At 40.6% G+C, this 19155-nt stretch overlaps 2 protein-coding genes across 4 annotated transcripts in view; both read left to right on the top strand.

Annotated features, from left to right (window-relative positions):
- The window catches only part of rps6ka2 (ribosomal protein S6 kinase, polypeptide 2), a 64316-nt gene extending 54479 nt beyond the window's left edge, over positions 1 to 9837 (top strand). For both annotated transcript variants that reach the window (XM_016258429.1, XM_016258428.1), the window contains 6 exons: positions 3846 to 3971; positions 4174 to 4263; positions 6504 to 6662; positions 6816 to 6977; positions 8627 to 8703; positions 9665 to 9837. In XM_016258429.1, coding sequence (XP_016113915.1) covers positions 3846 to 3971; positions 4174 to 4263; positions 6504 to 6662; positions 6816 to 6977; positions 8627 to 8703; positions 9665 to 9818 — 768 coding nt within the window. In that variant the 3' untranslated portion in view covers positions 9819 to 9837. The remainder of the gene's footprint in view (positions 1 to 3845; positions 3972 to 4173; positions 4264 to 6503; positions 6663 to 6815; positions 6978 to 8626; positions 8704 to 9664) is intronic.
- A 3207-nt stretch (positions 9838 to 13044) lies between these two features.
- Positions 13045 to 19155, top strand: part of sft2d1 (SFT2 domain containing 1) — a 29212-nt gene continuing 23101 nt past the window's right edge. Inside the window, exons 1-4 of one of the 2 annotated variants that reach the window (XM_016258431.1) lie at positions 13222 to 13242; positions 13672 to 13707; positions 15063 to 15149; positions 16507 to 16592. In XM_016258431.1, the coding sequence (XP_016113917.1) occupies positions 15066 to 15149; positions 16507 to 16592 (170 nt within the window). In that variant the 5' untranslated portion in view covers positions 13222 to 13242; positions 13672 to 13707; positions 15063 to 15065. Of the gene's footprint in view, positions 13243 to 13671; positions 13708 to 15062; positions 15150 to 16506; positions 16593 to 19155 lie in introns of both variants that reach the window. The other variant, XM_016258430.1, reaches the window with a different exon arrangement.

Genomic DNA, 19155 nt, shown 5'->3' with positions numbered 1-19155 from the left:
GGGCTGGGTAGCTCTAGCCAGGCTCCCAGACACCGTGTAAGTGGCGTCAACGGAACTACAGGTGTACCCGCAGTGGGGCAGCGCGGAAGAACGCAGGGACCCAGCCGAGGCCGGTCCGAGGCAGGGTCTGGGTGTGTGTAACTCTGACCTGCATTTGAGCAGAGGGTGCGTGGGTAGTCCGTTGGTTCGTCCTCCCGATCCGCCCAATAGAAGAAATTGCTCTTTTGTCGAGTATTTGGGTACCGCTGCGTGGGCGACGAGCGGGCTGAGGTGCTGCCACCGGCGGCCGGGTGGAGGCAGCAGCTGCACGCCGGGGCAGAATGTACCTGATGGCCTCAGTCTGCTTTTGGGCAGCGGAGAACTGCTGGGCGAAGTTCTCCACTGTGTCGCCGAAAAGGCCGGTCTGGGACACGGGGGCGTTCAAGAATCTTGTCTTGTCCGTCTCACGCATGTCGGCCAGACACAGCCAGAGATGGCACTCCTGGACCACCATAGTGGACATCGCACGACCCAGAAACCGCGCCGTAACCTTCGTCGCTCGTAGCCACCCTCGTGCAAGTCCCCCAGTGCCTTAGCCTGGTGCACTTGCAATAACGCCGAAGCGTGTAAGGCGGACGCAGCTTCTCCACAGGCCATATAAGCACTGCCGATCAAGGCCGACGAGTGCCTACAGGCCCGTGAGGGGAGCAACGGCTTTAAATACACATGACATGACGAGGGGATGACGAGAAACACCTGGGAGCAATAAACATAATTGCACATGAGGGAAAACTGAGTCATGGAACACAAGACACAGGACTGACAACAATCCCAATTTCGTCGGTCATCCGACGTGACGTCGAGAGTGACTGACTGAAAGGCAACTAGGAACACACACGTAGCGGGGAATGACGATATTCAATACCGGACGAAGAACTCAGAACAGAAAACACTTTAAATACACATGACATGACGAGGGGATGACGAGAAACACCTGGGAGCAATAAACATAATTGCACATGAGGGAAAACTGAGTCATGGAACACAAGACACAGGACTGACAACAATCCCAATTTCGTCGGTCATCCGACGTGACGTCGAGAGTGACTGACTGAAAGGCAACTAGGAACACACACGTAGCGGGGAATGACGATATTCAATACCGGACGAAGAACTCAGAACAGAAAACACTTTAAATACACATGACATGACGAGGGGATGACGAGAAACACCTGGGAGCAATAAACATAATTGCACATGAGGGAAAACTGAGTCATGGAACACAAGACACAGGACTGACAACAATCCCAATTTCGTCGGTCATCCGACGTGACGTCGAGAGTGACTGACTGAAAGGCAACTAGGAACACACACGTAGCGGGGAATGACGATATTCAATACCGGACGAAGAACTCAGAACAGAAAACACTTTAAATACACATGACATGACGAGGGGATGACGAGAAACACCTGGGAGCAATAAACATAATTGCACATGAGGGAAAACTGGGACATGGAATACGTGGGGAGCAAAACTCAAGACACAGGACTGACATTACCCCCCCTCCCGGAAGGCGCATCCATGCACCCCACAACATCCAACGGGGAGAGGGGGTGGGCGCTATGGAGGCCCCTCAGGACAGACACGGGACGGCAGGCCTCCAGAGCGGTACCCATTCCGGGACCTTTGGTGGATCAGGCAGTTCGGGGCACCATGGCGGAGCAGGCAGACTAGGAAGCCATGGTGGATCAGGCAGTTCGGGGTGCCATGGAGGAACAGAGAGCTCAGGGAGCCATGGCGGAGCAGACAGTTCAGGAGGTCATGGCGGAACAGGGAGCTCGGGGCGCCATGGTGGAGCAGGCAGACTGGGAAGCCATGGCGGAGCAGGCAGTTCAGGAGGCCATGGCGGAGTAGGGAACTGTGGAGGCCATGGCCGGACGGCCTCCGTGGCCTCGCCACTCGGCCCGGCCACTATGGACGAACCCATACCATTTATCAAATGGTTTCTAGGGTGGTCTAAATGGCTGCTAGAGCATGACTAAACAGTTTCCACCATGGTAATTAAGCCATGGCGGAGCAGACCTATACCCAAACAAAAATACTTGGGGAAAATATCAATCGCTAAGGCCCTCCGTGGGCCTGACTCGGGAACTGGAGACCTCATTAGGCTGGACGTGGAAACTGGAACCCTCTCTGGGCTAAACTCAGGGACAGGAACCCTATCTAGGCTAAACTCGGGGACGGGAGCCCTCTCTGGGATAAACTCGGGGACAGAAGCCCTCATTGGGCTAAACTCTGGGACTGGAGCGACACTGGAGCTGACTCAGGGGCTCGAGCCGACACTGGAACTGACTCAGGGGCTGGAGCCGACACTGGAGCTGGCTCAGGGGCGAGGATGAGGGCTGAGAACAGTCTTTTCCTCCTCACCCTCCTCCTTTGATTAAGGGTGAACGGCGCGGCCGGCGGACTTGACAACGGAGCGGCCGGCGGGCTTGACAATGGAGCGGCCGGCAGGCTTGACTGTGGTACAGTGAGCAGCGGGATTCCGGATCGGGATCGGAGACTCTCCAGACACCGGATGACCGCCTCCTTCCAATCGAGGTTGGTGGTGTCTGGGAGTTCCGTTGGCTGATGGTAAGTGATCCCGAGCCGGAACAGCGTCACAAGGGTCTCTCCATCGAGGGAGCTGGCAAGGGCGAGCAGCACGACTACCCTCGCATAGGTGAGCAGCACGACTGCGTGAGCGATGAACATGGCTCATTCATCCATGTTTGCTGGTCCGGTATTCTGTCACGTTACCGCTACTGTGATGAGCAAGGAACGTGGAGTAGACTTCAAACAAGGAGACTTTAATGAACATCCAATGGAACTAGGAACACACACTAGGATACACAAAGGAAACACTTTAAATACACATGACAAAGTGAGGGGATGACGAGAAACACCTGGGAGCAATAAACATAATTGCACATGAGGGAAAACTGAGTCATGGAACACAAGACACAGGACTGACAACAACAAGTGTAGTAGGCTAATTTAGGTGAAAATACTGTGAAATTAGAAATGGCATTAAATTTGAAAGCATAACAACTGAAGGTATATGAAACATCAGTCAATAAAGCATATTTTTAAGCATTTTTTACAATATAGGCACTTAAAGTTTTGAATTAAAATATTATTTCAACCATATAGCCTGTGAATAAATGAAAATGCATACTTTTCAATGAAAGAAAACTTGGAGAGTGTGGGCTGCTTCTGGTGCTTCGATTTGTATGTCAATATAATGAGGTCCAAGTTTAAGAATACACAAAGTTTTTTTTTATGTATTTACATTACTAACAATGAAATACGTCTTCCTTTAGGTAGATTGAATGTTTTCCTTGCTAAATGTTCGGCTCATGATCAATAAGTTGCATTCGCCCAAACTGATCTGATGGGCTGTGAGAAAATAATAAATAAAAAGAGTGGGCCTGCTGGGAGTGCAGGCAGCCTAGGGACAGCATATTTCAACCCAGTGGCATGACAACACACTGGCCCTAGCGGCCAAAAAACAGACCGACCCACCGGGAATCCTCCCAGTGCCCCCGATTAGCCAATCCGGGCCTGCTCCTGGAGGACAGTCAGGGCAGTGAGTGTGCTGTAAGATGCTTGGGGTTAAATCATCTTCTACAGTAGACACTGAATCCACTCTTCAAAATGTACGAATGCCACTGCATTAGATTACAATAAATGATACAACTATTCAAAATGAAGACTGTTAATGGAAAGTTAGTGGAATATGTCCATAGTTGAAGTAATGTTGTCATTTTACCACTCATAATATCCAATAGATGATCAGTATATTCATGCATACATTTTATTGCAGCAACTTCATGGCAACAGCATTCATTTCACTGACGGCTATGAGTTGAAGGAGGATATCGGCATTGGAGCGTATTCGGTCTGCAAACGTTGTGTCCACAGAATCACCAGTGTGGAGTATGCTGTCAAAGTAAGTATGAAATCTAATCTTTGAAAGCACTAGGTTCCATTAAATGCTCTTTGTGTGACAAAACACAGTGTTATTTTAGTGAACAGCAGAGGTACTGGCGGTTTCATATGAGCATTTTGATGAACTGCCGTAGAGGACAGCATCACTCAGTGTCAGTCGAGGCTTTATCAGACAACGCTGTGACCAGCCCACTTCATTTCAGATCATTGACAGAGCCAAGAAGGACCCGTCTGAAGAGATCGAGATTCTTCTGCGATACGGCCAGCACCCAAACATCATTACTCTGAAGGATGTGAGTCACACTTTGAAAGAAATGCTACTTTAGTTCAATGGAAACCCCTTACTAGGCCATGCAAATTTTGACTATTTAATCTGTGCCCATGATTTTGTGTTCTGTATTTAGAGTTATGAACACAAAACTGTATTCATGGATTTTAACTATTCGTAACTTTTCTGTATAAATAGGCAGAAAATATCTGTTATTTTATTTTGAAGATAAAATTGTTAAATTAGTTAATAGAGGTTTCCTATTTACAATTTCATAAAGTGTAGTTTTCAATAATACATTTATATTTCACCCATACATATGTTTATTAAAACTTAAATTTTATGAACTATAGTAAGAGACAATTTCCTAGAATGCTTTAATTTGCTTAATATATTATAGTCAGAAGAAGTTAGTATTCATTTTGATGAAGTTAAGTCTGAATTTGTTGTGAGTAGCTTGGACAAAACTTAGCTTAGAGAAATGCCTAATCAAAAAAAAAAGTAAGTAAAAAAAGTATTCTTCATATCAGGGAATAAATAGACATAGTCCAAATTAAAATGATTTTCTTACTTAGTATTTTTTTACTAGTTTTCTAGTACAAATATCTAAACATTCTTGAATCTACTTCAGAAGCAAAATGACTAGTTTTACGAAAATATTAATCAATATTTTGTTAGTTTTTGCTTAAAACAAGAAAAAAATCTGCAGATATTGTTTTCTTGCTTTAAGCAAAACTTTTTTGCTTCTCAAGTAAATGTATCTTGATGCATTAGGTAGGAATGTTTAGATATTTGTAATGGAAAAGACAAAAATTTGCACTGATAGCTAATGATCTAATGAAACTGTTCTGTTGTGTGTTAAAATTCCTCAAATTCAGTTTCAAATTCCCTTCCTGTCATTCCAGTTTAACTTCCTGTGTGTTGTAGTCAATTCCATTTTAAATTCTTGGATCGAAAAAAGGAGTTTTCAAAAACTACAATGAACGACTCGTTTGGACTACAACGCATATTTTCCGGGATTTGTGATATCACAAATACCGACGAATGGGACGAGACCTGGTTGAGCTGCACTAGAGAAGACAGCGAGTGTTATCACTATGTCGGCGACACGCTAGCTTTCCCAAGGCTGATGAACTTAGAGTGGTTACAATCATCCAAGTTTAAATCGCACTCTAATTTATTTGATTTTGATGCAATATTTACACTGAAGCTCGCAAGCGGCTATGGTAAGGGGCATGACATTTCCCGACCAGGCGCCGACCGCCGAGTGGTGCCAATCACAACACTCACTGGCCCAGCTAACCAATCACAGCACACACTGGCCCAGCTAACCAATCACAGCACCCACTGGCCCAGCTAACCAATCACAACACACACTGACCCAGCTAACCAATCACAACACTCACTGGCCCAGCTAACCAATCACAGCACACACTGGCCCAGCTAACCAATCACAGCACCCACTGGCCCAGCTAACCAATCACAACACACACTGACCCAGCTAACCAATCACAACACTCACTGGCCCAGCTAACCAATCACAGCACACACTGGCCCAGCTAACCAATCACAGCACCCACTGGCCCAGCTAACCAATCACAACACACACTGACCCAGCTAACCAATCACAACACTCACTGGCCCAGCTAACCAATCACAGCACACACTGGCCCAGCTAACCAATCACAGCACCCACTGGCCCAGCTAACCAATCACAACACACACTGACCCAGCTAACCAATCACAACACTCACTGGCCCAGCTAACCAATCACAGCACACACTGGCCCAGCTAACCAATCACAGCACCCACTGGCCCAGCTAACCAATCACAACACACACTGGCCCAGCTAACCAATCACAGCACATTTCGTATTTCAGAAGGCGGGCCTTCATTTGATACAGGAACTATTCGAGCCATTCATGCCAGACTGGGGAGAAAGGGTTTTGTAATCATGTAAAATATGTGGAAAATAATGTGTTTTTCGAACAACCTAGTATGAAAGCCTGTTCTAGTACACCTCCAAAACAAAATCAAGACTTTGTAAAAGAGCATAATAGGACCCCTTTAATGTTTTTAAGGCCTTTATCTCAGCTGTCTTATCATGTTAACCTGCATTACTGTTGATCCAGTTTCACAAGTTGTCTTCTGGTTGCGTAAAGCCTCCTGGGCTCCCTCTGGTCTGCTGATGTCTGTGATTGAAAGCTGCATCACAGCAGTGTGATGGAGAGAGTGAGCTGAGCTGTACTGTGCTGTGTGCTGCAGGTCTATGACGACGGCAAGTTCGTGTATCTGGTGATGGAGCTGATGAGAGGAGGAGAGCTGCTGGACAGGATCCTGCGGCAGAAGTGCTTCTCAGAGCGCGAGGCCTCAGCTGTGCTCTGCACCATTACCAAGACTGTGGAGTATCTGCATTCACAGGGGGTCAGTTTGCATGTGGTCACAGTGGGGACGCTACAGACAATACTTACTTGTTTGGTTGCTACTGATGATAGAAGTGCCATAACGTTCTAATACAGCAAATTACACAGATTTTAGTCACTTTGTGAACTGAATTGCTTCTTCATCTGTGTCCAGGTTGTGCATCGAGACTTGAAGCCCAGTAACATGCTGTATGTCGATGAAACAGGCGACCCAGAGTCCATTAGAATATGTGATTTTGGGTTTGCCAAACAGTTAAGGGCTGAAAATGGTCTGCTCATGACACCGTGCTACACTGCAAACTTTGTGGCCCCTGAGGTACTTTTAGATACATTTTCTTTTCTGTTCAGTGTTATGATTTATTCATCTCGTTTGTAAAACATGTCATACAAATGTAAAATTATTTAAAATAACAATTGCTCCTAAAAATTAATGCTGTTTAAAAGTCTACTTAAAGATAACCAAACTATATTGCTTGTTTTATCAAAAGTTTAAATCTTTAAATGCAACTCATCCAATCAGAATTAGAACTAAGGGTTAAAACCATAGACTGTAAAAAAAGATGGACGACGCGTCTCCTATTCCTTCCACTATAAAAAAGTGAAGCCAAAGCATCTCAGTATGGCCGCTGCCATCTTGAGTAAATTACGCCATTTGGAGCCCAAGTCTGCGCAGTAAAGATTCATTTGGTGCCAGAGTCTGTGCAGTAGAGATTCGTTTGGTGCCAGAGTCTGCGCAGAAGAGATTCATTTGGTGCCAGAGTCTGCGCAGTAGAGATTTGTTTGGTGCCAGAGTCTGCGCAGTAGAGTTGCGAGGTGGAGCCGCGGAATCAAACTCCCGCAGACCCAATCAAGCATAACAACACGCCCCATTTTTATAGCATCAAATTACTAGGTAAAATCAAACTTATCACAGAAACGAACAATTGAACATATATCAGCGTGATAACAACTACCTTTAATGACCAAAACCATCTTTCGGAAAATTGTATTGGAAGTGTCATTTATTTTTTTATTTTGACTCAAGTCCCATTCGTTTACATGGAGAGGGCGGGGTTTATGACCTGTACTGCAGACAGCCACCAGGGGGCGATTAAAGACCCCGCAGCTTCACTTTTCAGGACGTGTGAGGCACACCCGGTTAAAACTAAGGGCCAGTTTTACTAAGCAGGGCAAATTAGCACGAGTGCACAATTGCAAAACAGCACCGATGGGTGTGGAAATTTCTGCGGGTGATTTACTAATAACGCGCAAATTAAAGAACACAGACGCAACATCTCATTTACATATCGACCAACACAATATACCAAGTGCAGCGCAAATTAGCATAGTCACAAATAAAGAATAAACAAATAAAGAAGCCACAGTACATTGAAAAGAACCTGAAGCCAAAAAATGAAGGTTTGCTAGAAGTTTTGGTGGAGCTGGTATTGCGTGACTCCTAGTTGAGGGTTCCAAGTCGTCTTTTATTTCCTGAAGCAAATTAAAAATAACATGGCTTGGCAAATGATATGTTCAGATAATGTGTTCTTCTGGCATTCAAAATAAATTAATACTTGTGGAAAAAATCCTCTCCCTTCTACCACGCGCTCCTCCTAGCAACAATAATTGCAGCCATTTCAAGTGCAAAATAGTTTAAGACATGCTTTTTTTTGGCGTTAAATAATGGCGCAAATGCCAGTAATTTGTCGAGCGCAAGTGTTAGTAAAACGCGTTGCGTGATTCATTTTAATACTCTCCTCCCATAACTTTTGCTTCTGAAAGGGAAACTCCTACAAATGCATATTCAATAAGGTCAGGTGCAAAAATAACGGTCCACGCCTTTTCAGCATTAATTCTTCACTGCGCGTCTTTAGTAAAACCTGACAGTACTATTTTAACAGCAAAAGACGGTTTGCGCTGGCGCAAGCTGTTAGTTAAACTGGCCCTAAGTCTTATAATAAATGTTCACACCTGTGATTCATTCAGGTCCTGAAGAAACAGGGATATGATGCTGCCTGCGATATCTGGAGCCTGGGAATCTTACTGTACACCATGCTGGCAGGGTAAGTTGATGTTTCATATTACATATACACTACCATTCAAAAGTTTGAGATCAGTAGGATTTAAGTATTGATTGATTGATTGATTTTTAATACAGCAATACAATACTTTTATTCTGGAAGGATGCATTCAATTTAACAAAAGAGACCATAAAGACTTTACTTCTCTTCGTTTTTTAAATTTCAGCATATAAGAATGATTTCTGAAGGAACACATGACATTGAAAACTGGAGTAATGGCCACTGAAAATTCAGCTTTGCCATCAAATAAATAAATAAATACCATTTAAAAAAATACTTTACTTAAACTGCAAAGGTAAAATATAAAATACATAACTAAACAAGCAACCAGTCGCCACTCGCACATAAGAAAAAAATCCTGATGGATCTAATTCATGTGTCACCATGCAACCATGCTGCAATGTTTTTTTCTTAATCTCAGTATGAACAGATTCTATTTGTTGCTTTAAATGAACTGACAGTATTCATCTAGGTATGCACTGTTTCTGCCATCAATCTGCCCACATGACCCAAGAGTCCTGTCTTCATTTTCTATGACATTACGAATGACCTGTCAAAACAAACAAATCAGAATGCTATGTAGCACATCCTTTCTCCCATTGCCCAGATGAGGGACTAATTTCTAGAGCAGGGTGGAGGGGATTACTAGGTACATAAGCCGGGTCAAGTCACAGAGTAATTGTACTGAACACAATGCCAGAGCTATCAGAATCCAAGCAGCTCTCTCAATTTAATGTTCCTGACTATGGATTGAGCTTTAAACCTCTGTGTAATCAGAACATTTGAAAAAAAAAAAAATAAAATCATCTCACTCTTCTGACCTAGCCATATTTGTACGCTAAAAATAACACAGTGGAAATGGGGGTATTACAAAAATAATACCTCTTTTATTTCTCGCATTCACAAGTTCTTTCACACACTCAGCTCTTGTTCTGTCCCACAGTTTCACGCCCTTCGCTAACGGCCCTGACGACACACCAGAAGAGATCTTGGCTCGCATTGGCAGTGGGAAATTTGCCCTGTCAGGAGGCAACTGGGACACGGTGTCTGATGCAGCCAAGGTCAGCTTCCCTCAGATTTTTGCTTGTTGGGATTAGGTCTGGCCAATACAGTATATAGCCCTTAAACCAAAAAAACATTTTTCCAAATATTTCTGCCTTTTGACAATATTCAGTATGGTTGTTAACATCTTTTTGCTGTTTAATTCAATAAAATTTTTATTTATTTAAGTACATACAGTACCATTCACAAAAATTGTGATGTTTTCAAATGACATTTTTTAATGCTCACTAAGGCTACCTTTACTAAATCAAAATACAGTGGAAAAACTGTGAATATTGTAAAACATTAAAACTGAAAACAAGCATTTTCTATTTGAATATATTTTAAAATGTAATTTATTCCTGTGATGCAAAGCTACATTTTCAACAGTCATTATTTCAGGCATCAGTATAACATAATTCTTCAGAAATCATTCAATATCATAATATCATTAAAAAAAAAAATCTCACTATTGTCAATGTTAAGAACAGCTGCTTCATATTTTTTTGTGAAAACCGTGATACTTTTTTTTTTAGGATTCTTTAATGAATAGAAAGCTTAAATCATCAACATAAACAATTTCCCCTGTGGACTTCAGGAGTGTAGCATCATGAAGTGTGTCGTTTTAACGGTGCATAACAAAGATCACAGTTATCATTCCCAAACTGTGTGCAGGCGGACAGAAACCCAGTCGTTCATTACAGTTGCTACTACTTGCTGCAGACACTTCAATTAAAGCCATTTAGAAGATGCTTTGGTCTATCATGGTGACAGTGCTGCACCTTTAGCTATGTGCCAGCATTATTAGCATCTTTTGAACATGCATGCCATGTACAGGATGCATTTTTATGACAAACAAATGGTTCTAACATGCTAATGAAAGCACAAGGAACATCGTTGATGTTGTTTTTGTAACCTTCTGTAATGTCCCAGTTTTACTTTTTTTAGTTGATCTTTTTTGGTGATTTTATTGGTCTTATGTAATGCTGAGACTATTGAAAACAGCTGTTTTTAATTGTAATGTTTCTATTTTATTTAATTTTTTCATATTGCGTATTTGCACCACACTGGTTTTATTTATTTATTTATTATAAATATTTTTGTTAATATGCATGTTTATTTCTGTTTCTGTTTAATTGTTTAAATATGAACGTTTATTGAAGATATCCGCTACCTTTTTTATCTATTTATTTTTAAAGTGACCTTTATGCATAAACATGAAACCTATAAACAAGTGCCACACTTTTACACTAGATTGACTGAATGATGATAAAGAAATAAAACATTTCGAATATAAACATGTGCATGCATTTTCACTTTCATGGAAATGTAAAAAAAAAAAAAAAAGAAAATGTGAAAATACAGTTTGAACTAGACTACCAAAATCTATTGTAAAGTCTTTAGATCAACAATCTTGAAAACTCAAGACATGATTTATGTACCGAGGTCATTGCTATTACACCTATAGTTATCAATCACAATCTTCTATTAGTTTATGTTAAACTTTACCAATGTTACATCATTCTCCCATTAAATGTCACAACTTGCCTATATGCGTTAGCTCATGACAGTGTATTAGGAAATCTGTTTTCCACACACAGCACTCTGCTCTGTGAAACTTACATAAGGATATTCAGAAATTATGTTTGCATGCCATACACAATTTGTAGCGGCCTCTGAAAGATTAATGATAGCAGTACAGATGAAAATAACCTTAATTTTGTATGATAAAGTGACAGTCCAGTATTTTTGTATGAATATGATCAACACCTTTTCCTAAATGAAGCTCTGATATGCAGAGAAACACATTCTGGGCTGTTTGAGGACCTTCAGCCAAACTTTATCTTTTGCTGGTGTGGCTTATTTTTTACACGTGAAAAGCTTTAAATTTGAGTTGCTGTTGATGCTGATTGTTGCCCCCCCTTCTGTTTTAACAATACCCCAAAGCAGGTATATGTCAGCGCATCAGTGCTTCTACTAGCTTACGTTAATGCTGTACATCAGGTGTACTACCCTGCCAAGCAGCAATAGCATTAGGATCTGTCCTTGCTAGAAAAGAAATGATACTTTTATGCCTTGTGTTGGCTTGTATACCAACAATTTATAAATAAACAACATAAAAAAATGTGATCAAACTGGTCTCAGTGTTATTATGTGTGGTAATGAATTGTGGACCGTGTCAGTTCTTGGAATTGATAGGGTGAAATAAATAAGAGCATTCACATATTCATAACAGTGTCCTGGAAAGGACGTTTTCAAGTGGATTTATATTTAATTACTAAATGTGGACCACAAAACCAGTAGCACGGGTATATTTGTAGCAATAGCCAAAAAATACATTGCATGGGTCAAAATGATCGATTTTTCTTTTATGCCAAAAATCATAAGGATGTTAAGTAAAGATCATGTTCCGTGAAGATATTTTGTAAATATATTCAAACTTAATTGTTGATTCGTAATATGCATTGCTAAGGACTTCATTTGGACAGCTTTAAAGTTAATTCTTCAGTATTTGGAATTGTTTTTTTTTTGTTTTTTTGGCACCCTCAGATTCCAGATGTTCATATATATCTCAGCCAAATATTGTCCTATCCTAACAGACCATACATCAGTGGAAAGCTTATTTATTCAGTTTTTAGATGATGTATACATCTCAGTTTCGAAAAATTGACCCTTATGTCTGGTTTTGTGGTAAAGGGTCACAAATACTCCTTTGCAAAAATAGGGATTTGGGATGCGTCTCTCATATAAAGAATATATAAGAGCAATCAAGAGGGTCTGGCTGCAGACATGCACGTGCATCCCAATGTGCATCCACCCTATCTGCCCTAAATAGAATTGAAAATGACTAATATCACATAGAATTTAGCATGGATAGCGTGCACATTGGGACGCAGGCTATGTCTGCAGCCAGACTACCCTTCATAACTAGCACGTCTTTGTGCGTCAGAATTTTATTATTTTTTATTATTATTATTACAAAACTTGTAGAAACATACAGAAACAGGGAAGCGAGACATGACTATATTCCAACAAAAAAGCAATTATAAAAATAAGAACAGAAAACAAATATTCTGGATTTGCATGTGAATTTAATTATTATCGATACATAAAAGTGCAAAAATGAATGCGTCAGAATTTGACCGTTACTTTAAAAACAGTATCACGTCACATCTGCATTTTCGCAATGCCTACGTCAGGATTGGCTATCGAGTTTTAAAGCCGTCTGTGATTGGTCAGTTTAGGGGTCACTCATGTTCGTACGCCCAACCATTGCGTTCAGCGGTGAGATGAAGGGCGGGGCTTATCGGAACACGGGTGGGGAAAAGTAGCGTCTGGTTTGTGTGTCCATGCTGAACTTCGAGGAAGTGTTGAATCATTTCACCGGAGCACTGTTTCACCTGCCGAGCAACGATGGACAAGTTGCGTCGTGTATTAAGTGGAGGAGAGGAGAATGAAGAAGTGGGACTTACAGCACAGGTATATAAGGAGAACCTGTGTTTATTTGCAGTGTGTCTTCGTCTGTAATTGACAGGCCCTGTGGAGTTTATGAAGTACTGTAAATTCACAGTGGTGGTATTTTAACTTACTTTTGATTTTTACAAAAGTGCTATGATACAGCAGATGTTAATGCCATGGTAATAGAAGAATACCATATTTATACAGCGTGGTACTCCAGTGTCCTTTAAAGAATACTATGCTAGTATGTTATTACCATCATGACAGTGTTACTTTTAAATAATAACAACAACAACAACAACAACAACATATCACAAACCATAGTATTACCATGGTATTTTTTAGTCAGTGTAGTGTTGCTCTATTTTGAACCGTACTGATATTCGATCTAGTCTGTCTTCTGTTTGTTTGCAAATAATCATGTGATAATGATATTTGTTAACATTGCTGATTTTACATGCTTCCTGAGGGGAAGGATCACGTGAGGTAAGGTCATGACCTCCTGATGTTGTTTAGTTTCTGCAAGCCAATCTGAAAAGTCTGAAACTGGGCTTGAAACACTGTTGCAGACCTTACTTGTTTTTCCATTTAAAGTAACATTAAATGTTTTACATGCAGTAAGGTTAATATTATGAGGTATCACAGTTTATTTGATCCATTTAAAGGGGTCATATGATGCGATTTCAAGTTTTCCTTTCTCTTTGGAGTGTTACAAGCTCTTGGTGCATAAAGAAGATCTGTAAAGTTGCAAAGACTAAAGTCTCAAATCCAAAGAGATATTCTTTATAAAAGTTAAGAGTCAGCCACATCCCCCTAAAATGGCTCGTTCTAACACCCCCCCCACATGTCTACCTCACTATGTGGGAAGATTTGCATAACGCCGCCCAAATGTTCACGCAAAGAAAGAAGGCATAACTTTTTTTCTCGCTGTAGTATTGTTGCTGCCGCCATGTCCTGAAGACGCTGTGTGCTTGGTTGTGAAAGCGAAACTACTTTGTTTGGTCTTCCAAAAGAGGACGATATCCGCTTCGTCATGCCTAGAGCTGATCTGTGCTGGTCGCTGAGGGAATACATCAACTTTCACCGTGGACGAAGCGGAGTCCAGCCCGGGGTCCGTCACATGTGGTTGCAGCTGTTTCGTCTGATCCGCCGGCCGCGCTGTTCTCGACCCCGCCGCCTCAGCTCACGCTAGCCCGGCCTCAGTGCACGCCAAGCCGGGGCTTCCCCTCACACTAGGCCGCTGTGTTTTTCATTGTGAAAGCAAAACTACTTTGTTTGGTCTTCCAAAAGAGGATACGACTACAAATCAGTGGTATTTACAACACTGTTCCAGAACAGTTTAACCCGTTTCAGAAAGGCGGGGCATAGAGGAGAAACAATAATGTACAGGATGTGGAAAATAATGTGTTTTTTTTTTTTTTTACTTTAAACCGCATAAACACATTTCATTACACCAAATACACAAAATAATGTTCTTTTTAGCAACATCATATGACCCCTTTAAGATTCATCATACTTAAAAATCATACCTTGAGCTCTACAGTGCGGCTGTGATGTGTGTTTTTTTTAGTTATATACACATTTATTCCTCTCTAAAGTACTGACCATTCTGTTAATCTTAACAGTTTATGATGTGATGCATGCATGGTCGTCATGTGACGTTTTATAGGGAAAAGCAAGAACAATAGTGCATTTTCTTCCTGTGGGTCTGTGCATATATAAATCAGAGGTATTTTAATGAATCAGAAGCAGTCATAAGCAAGCTAAAAAAGCATGAACTCTTGGTCTTTGTTCGGGGGGCATTATGAACCATGTGACATCCTGTGATTCTTCTCTTATAGATCATGGACGGCACAACACTCAGTTTCGGCACACGGGTGAAGTGGTTTGTCATTTGTTTCGCTGGAGGAGTCCTGTGCTCAATACTTGTGAGTTAACTTTCCTCATTATTTCCCCATTAAGGTTTTATCTGTCCAACAATTTGCAGCCACACTGGCCTAGTTGATTTCTAAGACTCATAGTCATTTGTTGTTACGTTACTCTTTAAGGAATAGTTAACCCCAGAGCTGTAACTACCATAGACATTGAGGGAGACAAGTACCCCTCAATTATAAGTCAAGTCAAGTCACCTTTATTTATATAGCGCTTTTAACAATACAGATTGTGACAAAGCAACTGAACAGCATTAATTAGGAAAATAGTGTCAATAATGCAAAATGACAATAGTAAACACTCATTTTTCAGTTAAAGACAGTTCATCATTGAATTCAGTGATGTCAACATCCAGCTCAGTTTAAATAGTATCTGTGCAATTATGTCAACGATAACGCTGGAAATGAAGTAAATGATCCCAGAATTTTACTGAAGTGGACTATTCCTTTTAAAGTATAACTCATGTTTTCCCTGTCTACTACCTTTCATGTAACAGCTTATGACGGTCAGTAGTGAAGGGTTTGGGACTGTGAACTTTCTTATGTTGTTATTATAATTATAAGAAATGACCAAAATGTTTCCTCCAATTTGATGTTTGACAATAATTGACAAAAGTTACATTGTGTTACACAGTGCAACACATGTGAAACCATGGTCACAGATGGGTGAATTGGGTGCCACCCTGTACTTCTTCGCCCTGCCAATTGCTTTCAGTTGGTGTGACAACACATTACTGATAACACTTACAGCAGCAACCATAAACTACGCATGCAGACTGCTGTACATAATACCAGGGAGGATTTTTTTTTTAACTATAATGTCTGTGTGAATCAGAAATCCACAAAAAATCACATTGACACCAGTTTCTGGACTGGCCACTGCATGCAAACATGGTTAAACAAGTTAGTTGTAATAAAAGCTCTAGCTTCATTTAGCATACCACTTTATGAATGTGATATTTTTGTTATCGCATGCAACAACATTCATACAGTTTAAAATGTGATTACATTCCAAACACTATTTGGGGCCTTTTTATGCAGCCCAAAAGCTTTGGAACACCACTAGGTGGCAGGACTGCTTAATTTGTTCATGTACAAACTTTGAATTTGATAGTGGATTAATCAAAATGGTTTTCTTTTAGCACAGTCGGGTTGTTTCAGAGAAATGTTTGAAAATTGACTAACAAGCCTTATTCTTTGGAACACCACTAGGTGGCAGGACTGCTTAATTTGTTCATGTACAAACTTTGAATTTGATAGTGGATTAATCAAAATGGTTTTCTTTTAGCACAGTCAGGTTGTTTCAGAGAAATGTTTGAAAATTGACTAACAAGCCTTATTACATCTGAAACAGGGAACTGCACTCCTCTTCTTGCCCAAGGCTGGTGTTAATTTGTTTGCTGTATTCTACACCCTTGGAAATATTGCAGCGATTTCAAGGTAAGTGTAATTATGGCTGGGTTGTGGGCATGCATGCAAATGGAACAGTCTCTTAAATGTTGATTCAGTGTCATTATTCTGTATGTGTGATTAGATTTACTGTATGTTAAGTGCTTTATAGTTTTGACATTTTCTACAGATATGAAACGGGTAAGAGGCACAAATCCCATATTTTTATTGGTATGCTACAGAAAATGTTATCAAACATAAAATCAATAATTAGTCAAAAGAACATTTTGCAGATGGAAAATATTAGTATTGTCACCTGGTCGGCATGCAGGCTTAACCATTCGACCCAGCTACCAAAATTATTGTAGCAATCACATATTTTCTTTGATTTAATATACATTTATCAGTGACTACAACATTTAGTCTCAAACTGGTCAACCCCTATTGATTATTTAATTTTTGCTAAATCTAGAAACCTGTTATCCCTATTTTTCCTGCATACATACAGTAAAAAAAAATTTGCAATGAAAAAAAACCAACAACAACAGTCAGCTGACATTTGCTACACAATATATATATATATAATCTTCGAAATGCAACTGTACGGCATGAAAATATTAAAATATTCTAAACATTAACGCAAAAAATGAAACTATATTATCACCCAGCTCTTTATTTAAAGTTGGTCACAGCATGTAAATGCTGTAAACATGCATACATCCACATGAATGCTGTATACTTGCCGCCCTAGGGCGATAAAAGCAAATCTCAACTGCTTGTATCATTGCAAACTGTAAACTGTATTAGAATATTTTGTAAATGATATTAGATCCCAGCTCTAATCTTCGAAATGCAACTGTACGGCATGAAAATATTAAAATATTCTAAACATTAACATCATGATTTTCTGTAACGCTGCTTTGAAACGGTATGTATTGTGAAAAGCACTATATAAATAAATTTTACTTTGACATTTGGGCGTTGTTGTACATTTTACATTTTATGCATTTGGCAGACAGTGCATTCAAAGAATCTGAAATTATCTGTTTAATGATTTGTTTGCATTGCCCAGATCAGATATAGAAGCTGTAATTGTTTTCATATTCTGTGAGCAGAAGACCAAATCATCAACTGCCACTCACTCAATACAGTTGTCCTTAATATTGACTTGGACATCAGAAATTAGTTAAAGGGGTCCTATGATACTTTTTTAAAGATTATTATTTTGTGTATTTGGTGTAACAGAATATGTTGACATTCTTTAATGTTCAAAAAACACATTATTTTTCAAATACTGTACATTATTGTAGGTCCTCTATGCCCCGCCTCTCTCAAACGCTTCGTTTTCTACAAAGTCCCTCCTTCCGACAAGCGCAGTCTGCTCTGATTGGCCAGCTGACCCAGTGCATTGTGATTGGCCGAACACCGCAAGCACTCGTCAGAAATGTAGCGCCCCTTACCATAATCGCGAGCTTCATCTTTCAAAATAAATGTAAAGACAGAGCCCGAAAGGGGAACAGAGTCTCGTGACAGACATAGTGATGAATATGTGTTTGCAGTACACAAGCCACGGTTAAGACAGCTGACTCCACTGTGATGTGTCTCGCTCTCTCTCTCTCTCTCGCTCTCGCTCTCACTCTCGCGCGCACACACTGCGTGATGAGCCCTGACCCCTAGTTACAGTTTGAGAATGAACAATTGCCAAACAAAGTTCATCAAGGCCAGATGATTCCTGCTGGTCGTGATAGTTCACACCATGGCTGCTGTCAGCAGTTTTAATGTCATGAATAATATTACAAAAATCTTATATAAAAAATGTATTTTCCCCCCTTTGATTTTGGGATGAAATACTACCTGATGAAGTGTAATGTAGCTAAAATTCCAGAAAAGCATGACATTGCAGTCACTTATTTCCAATCATGATGCAGGAACCAGGAAGAGACCCAGTTAGTAACCAGGGCAGTGAGATGGAAAAGTGACCCAGAAGAATTCCCCTGGCATTCTCCCAGACTGCACCTCTGCATATCCGGAGACCGCTTTTTACTTTGAAGAACTCAACCCTGTGAAAAATCATTAAACTGAGCCATTCGGCCACGTCAGTAAAGATCCGATCAGGTTTGATCAGTAACCAGACTCTGTCCTTAATCACAGACTTGTCCTGACAGAGCTACAGAGGTGAAGTCTTTAGAGTGAAGGGTCATGCTGTCTGGGTTACCTGCTTTATATTCACACAACATTGGTTCTGGGCATGGTAGCATTTTGGAAACCTACTGGCATGACATATTAGCAGGTACTAGCATCAGGAAACCTCATTTAAAGGCCGTGACCCAGACTGAAGAGATGATGCAGATCATGCTGTTTATTTACAACTCTGCATGTACATTTAGAAGACCTGTTTTTGCTATATAGTAATGAGAATGATGTTTTGAGTTTTTTGGGGTATTTTGTATTTGGATCAGATTTTTGTGTGTGTGTGTGTGTGTGAAAAAAAATAGGTTGAATTTTCTTGAAGAAAAATATAATTTCTTATTTCTTTTGAAAAATGATCTGAGCATATTCTTGACTTGTGAATTCAGATTGTTCATGTCTTGGTCTTTGTTTTTGGCGTTTAGCT

The sequence above is a fragment of the Sinocyclocheilus grahami genome, unplaced genomic scaffold, assembly GCF_001515645.1.
Source record: "Sinocyclocheilus grahami isolate Dianchi unplaced genomic scaffold, SAMN03320097.WGS_v1.1 scaffold1683.1, whole genome shotgun sequence".
Lineage (NCBI taxonomy): Eukaryota > Metazoa > Chordata > Actinopteri > Cypriniformes > Cyprinidae > Sinocyclocheilus > Sinocyclocheilus grahami.
This window is presented reverse-complemented; position numbering and strand designations above follow the sequence as displayed.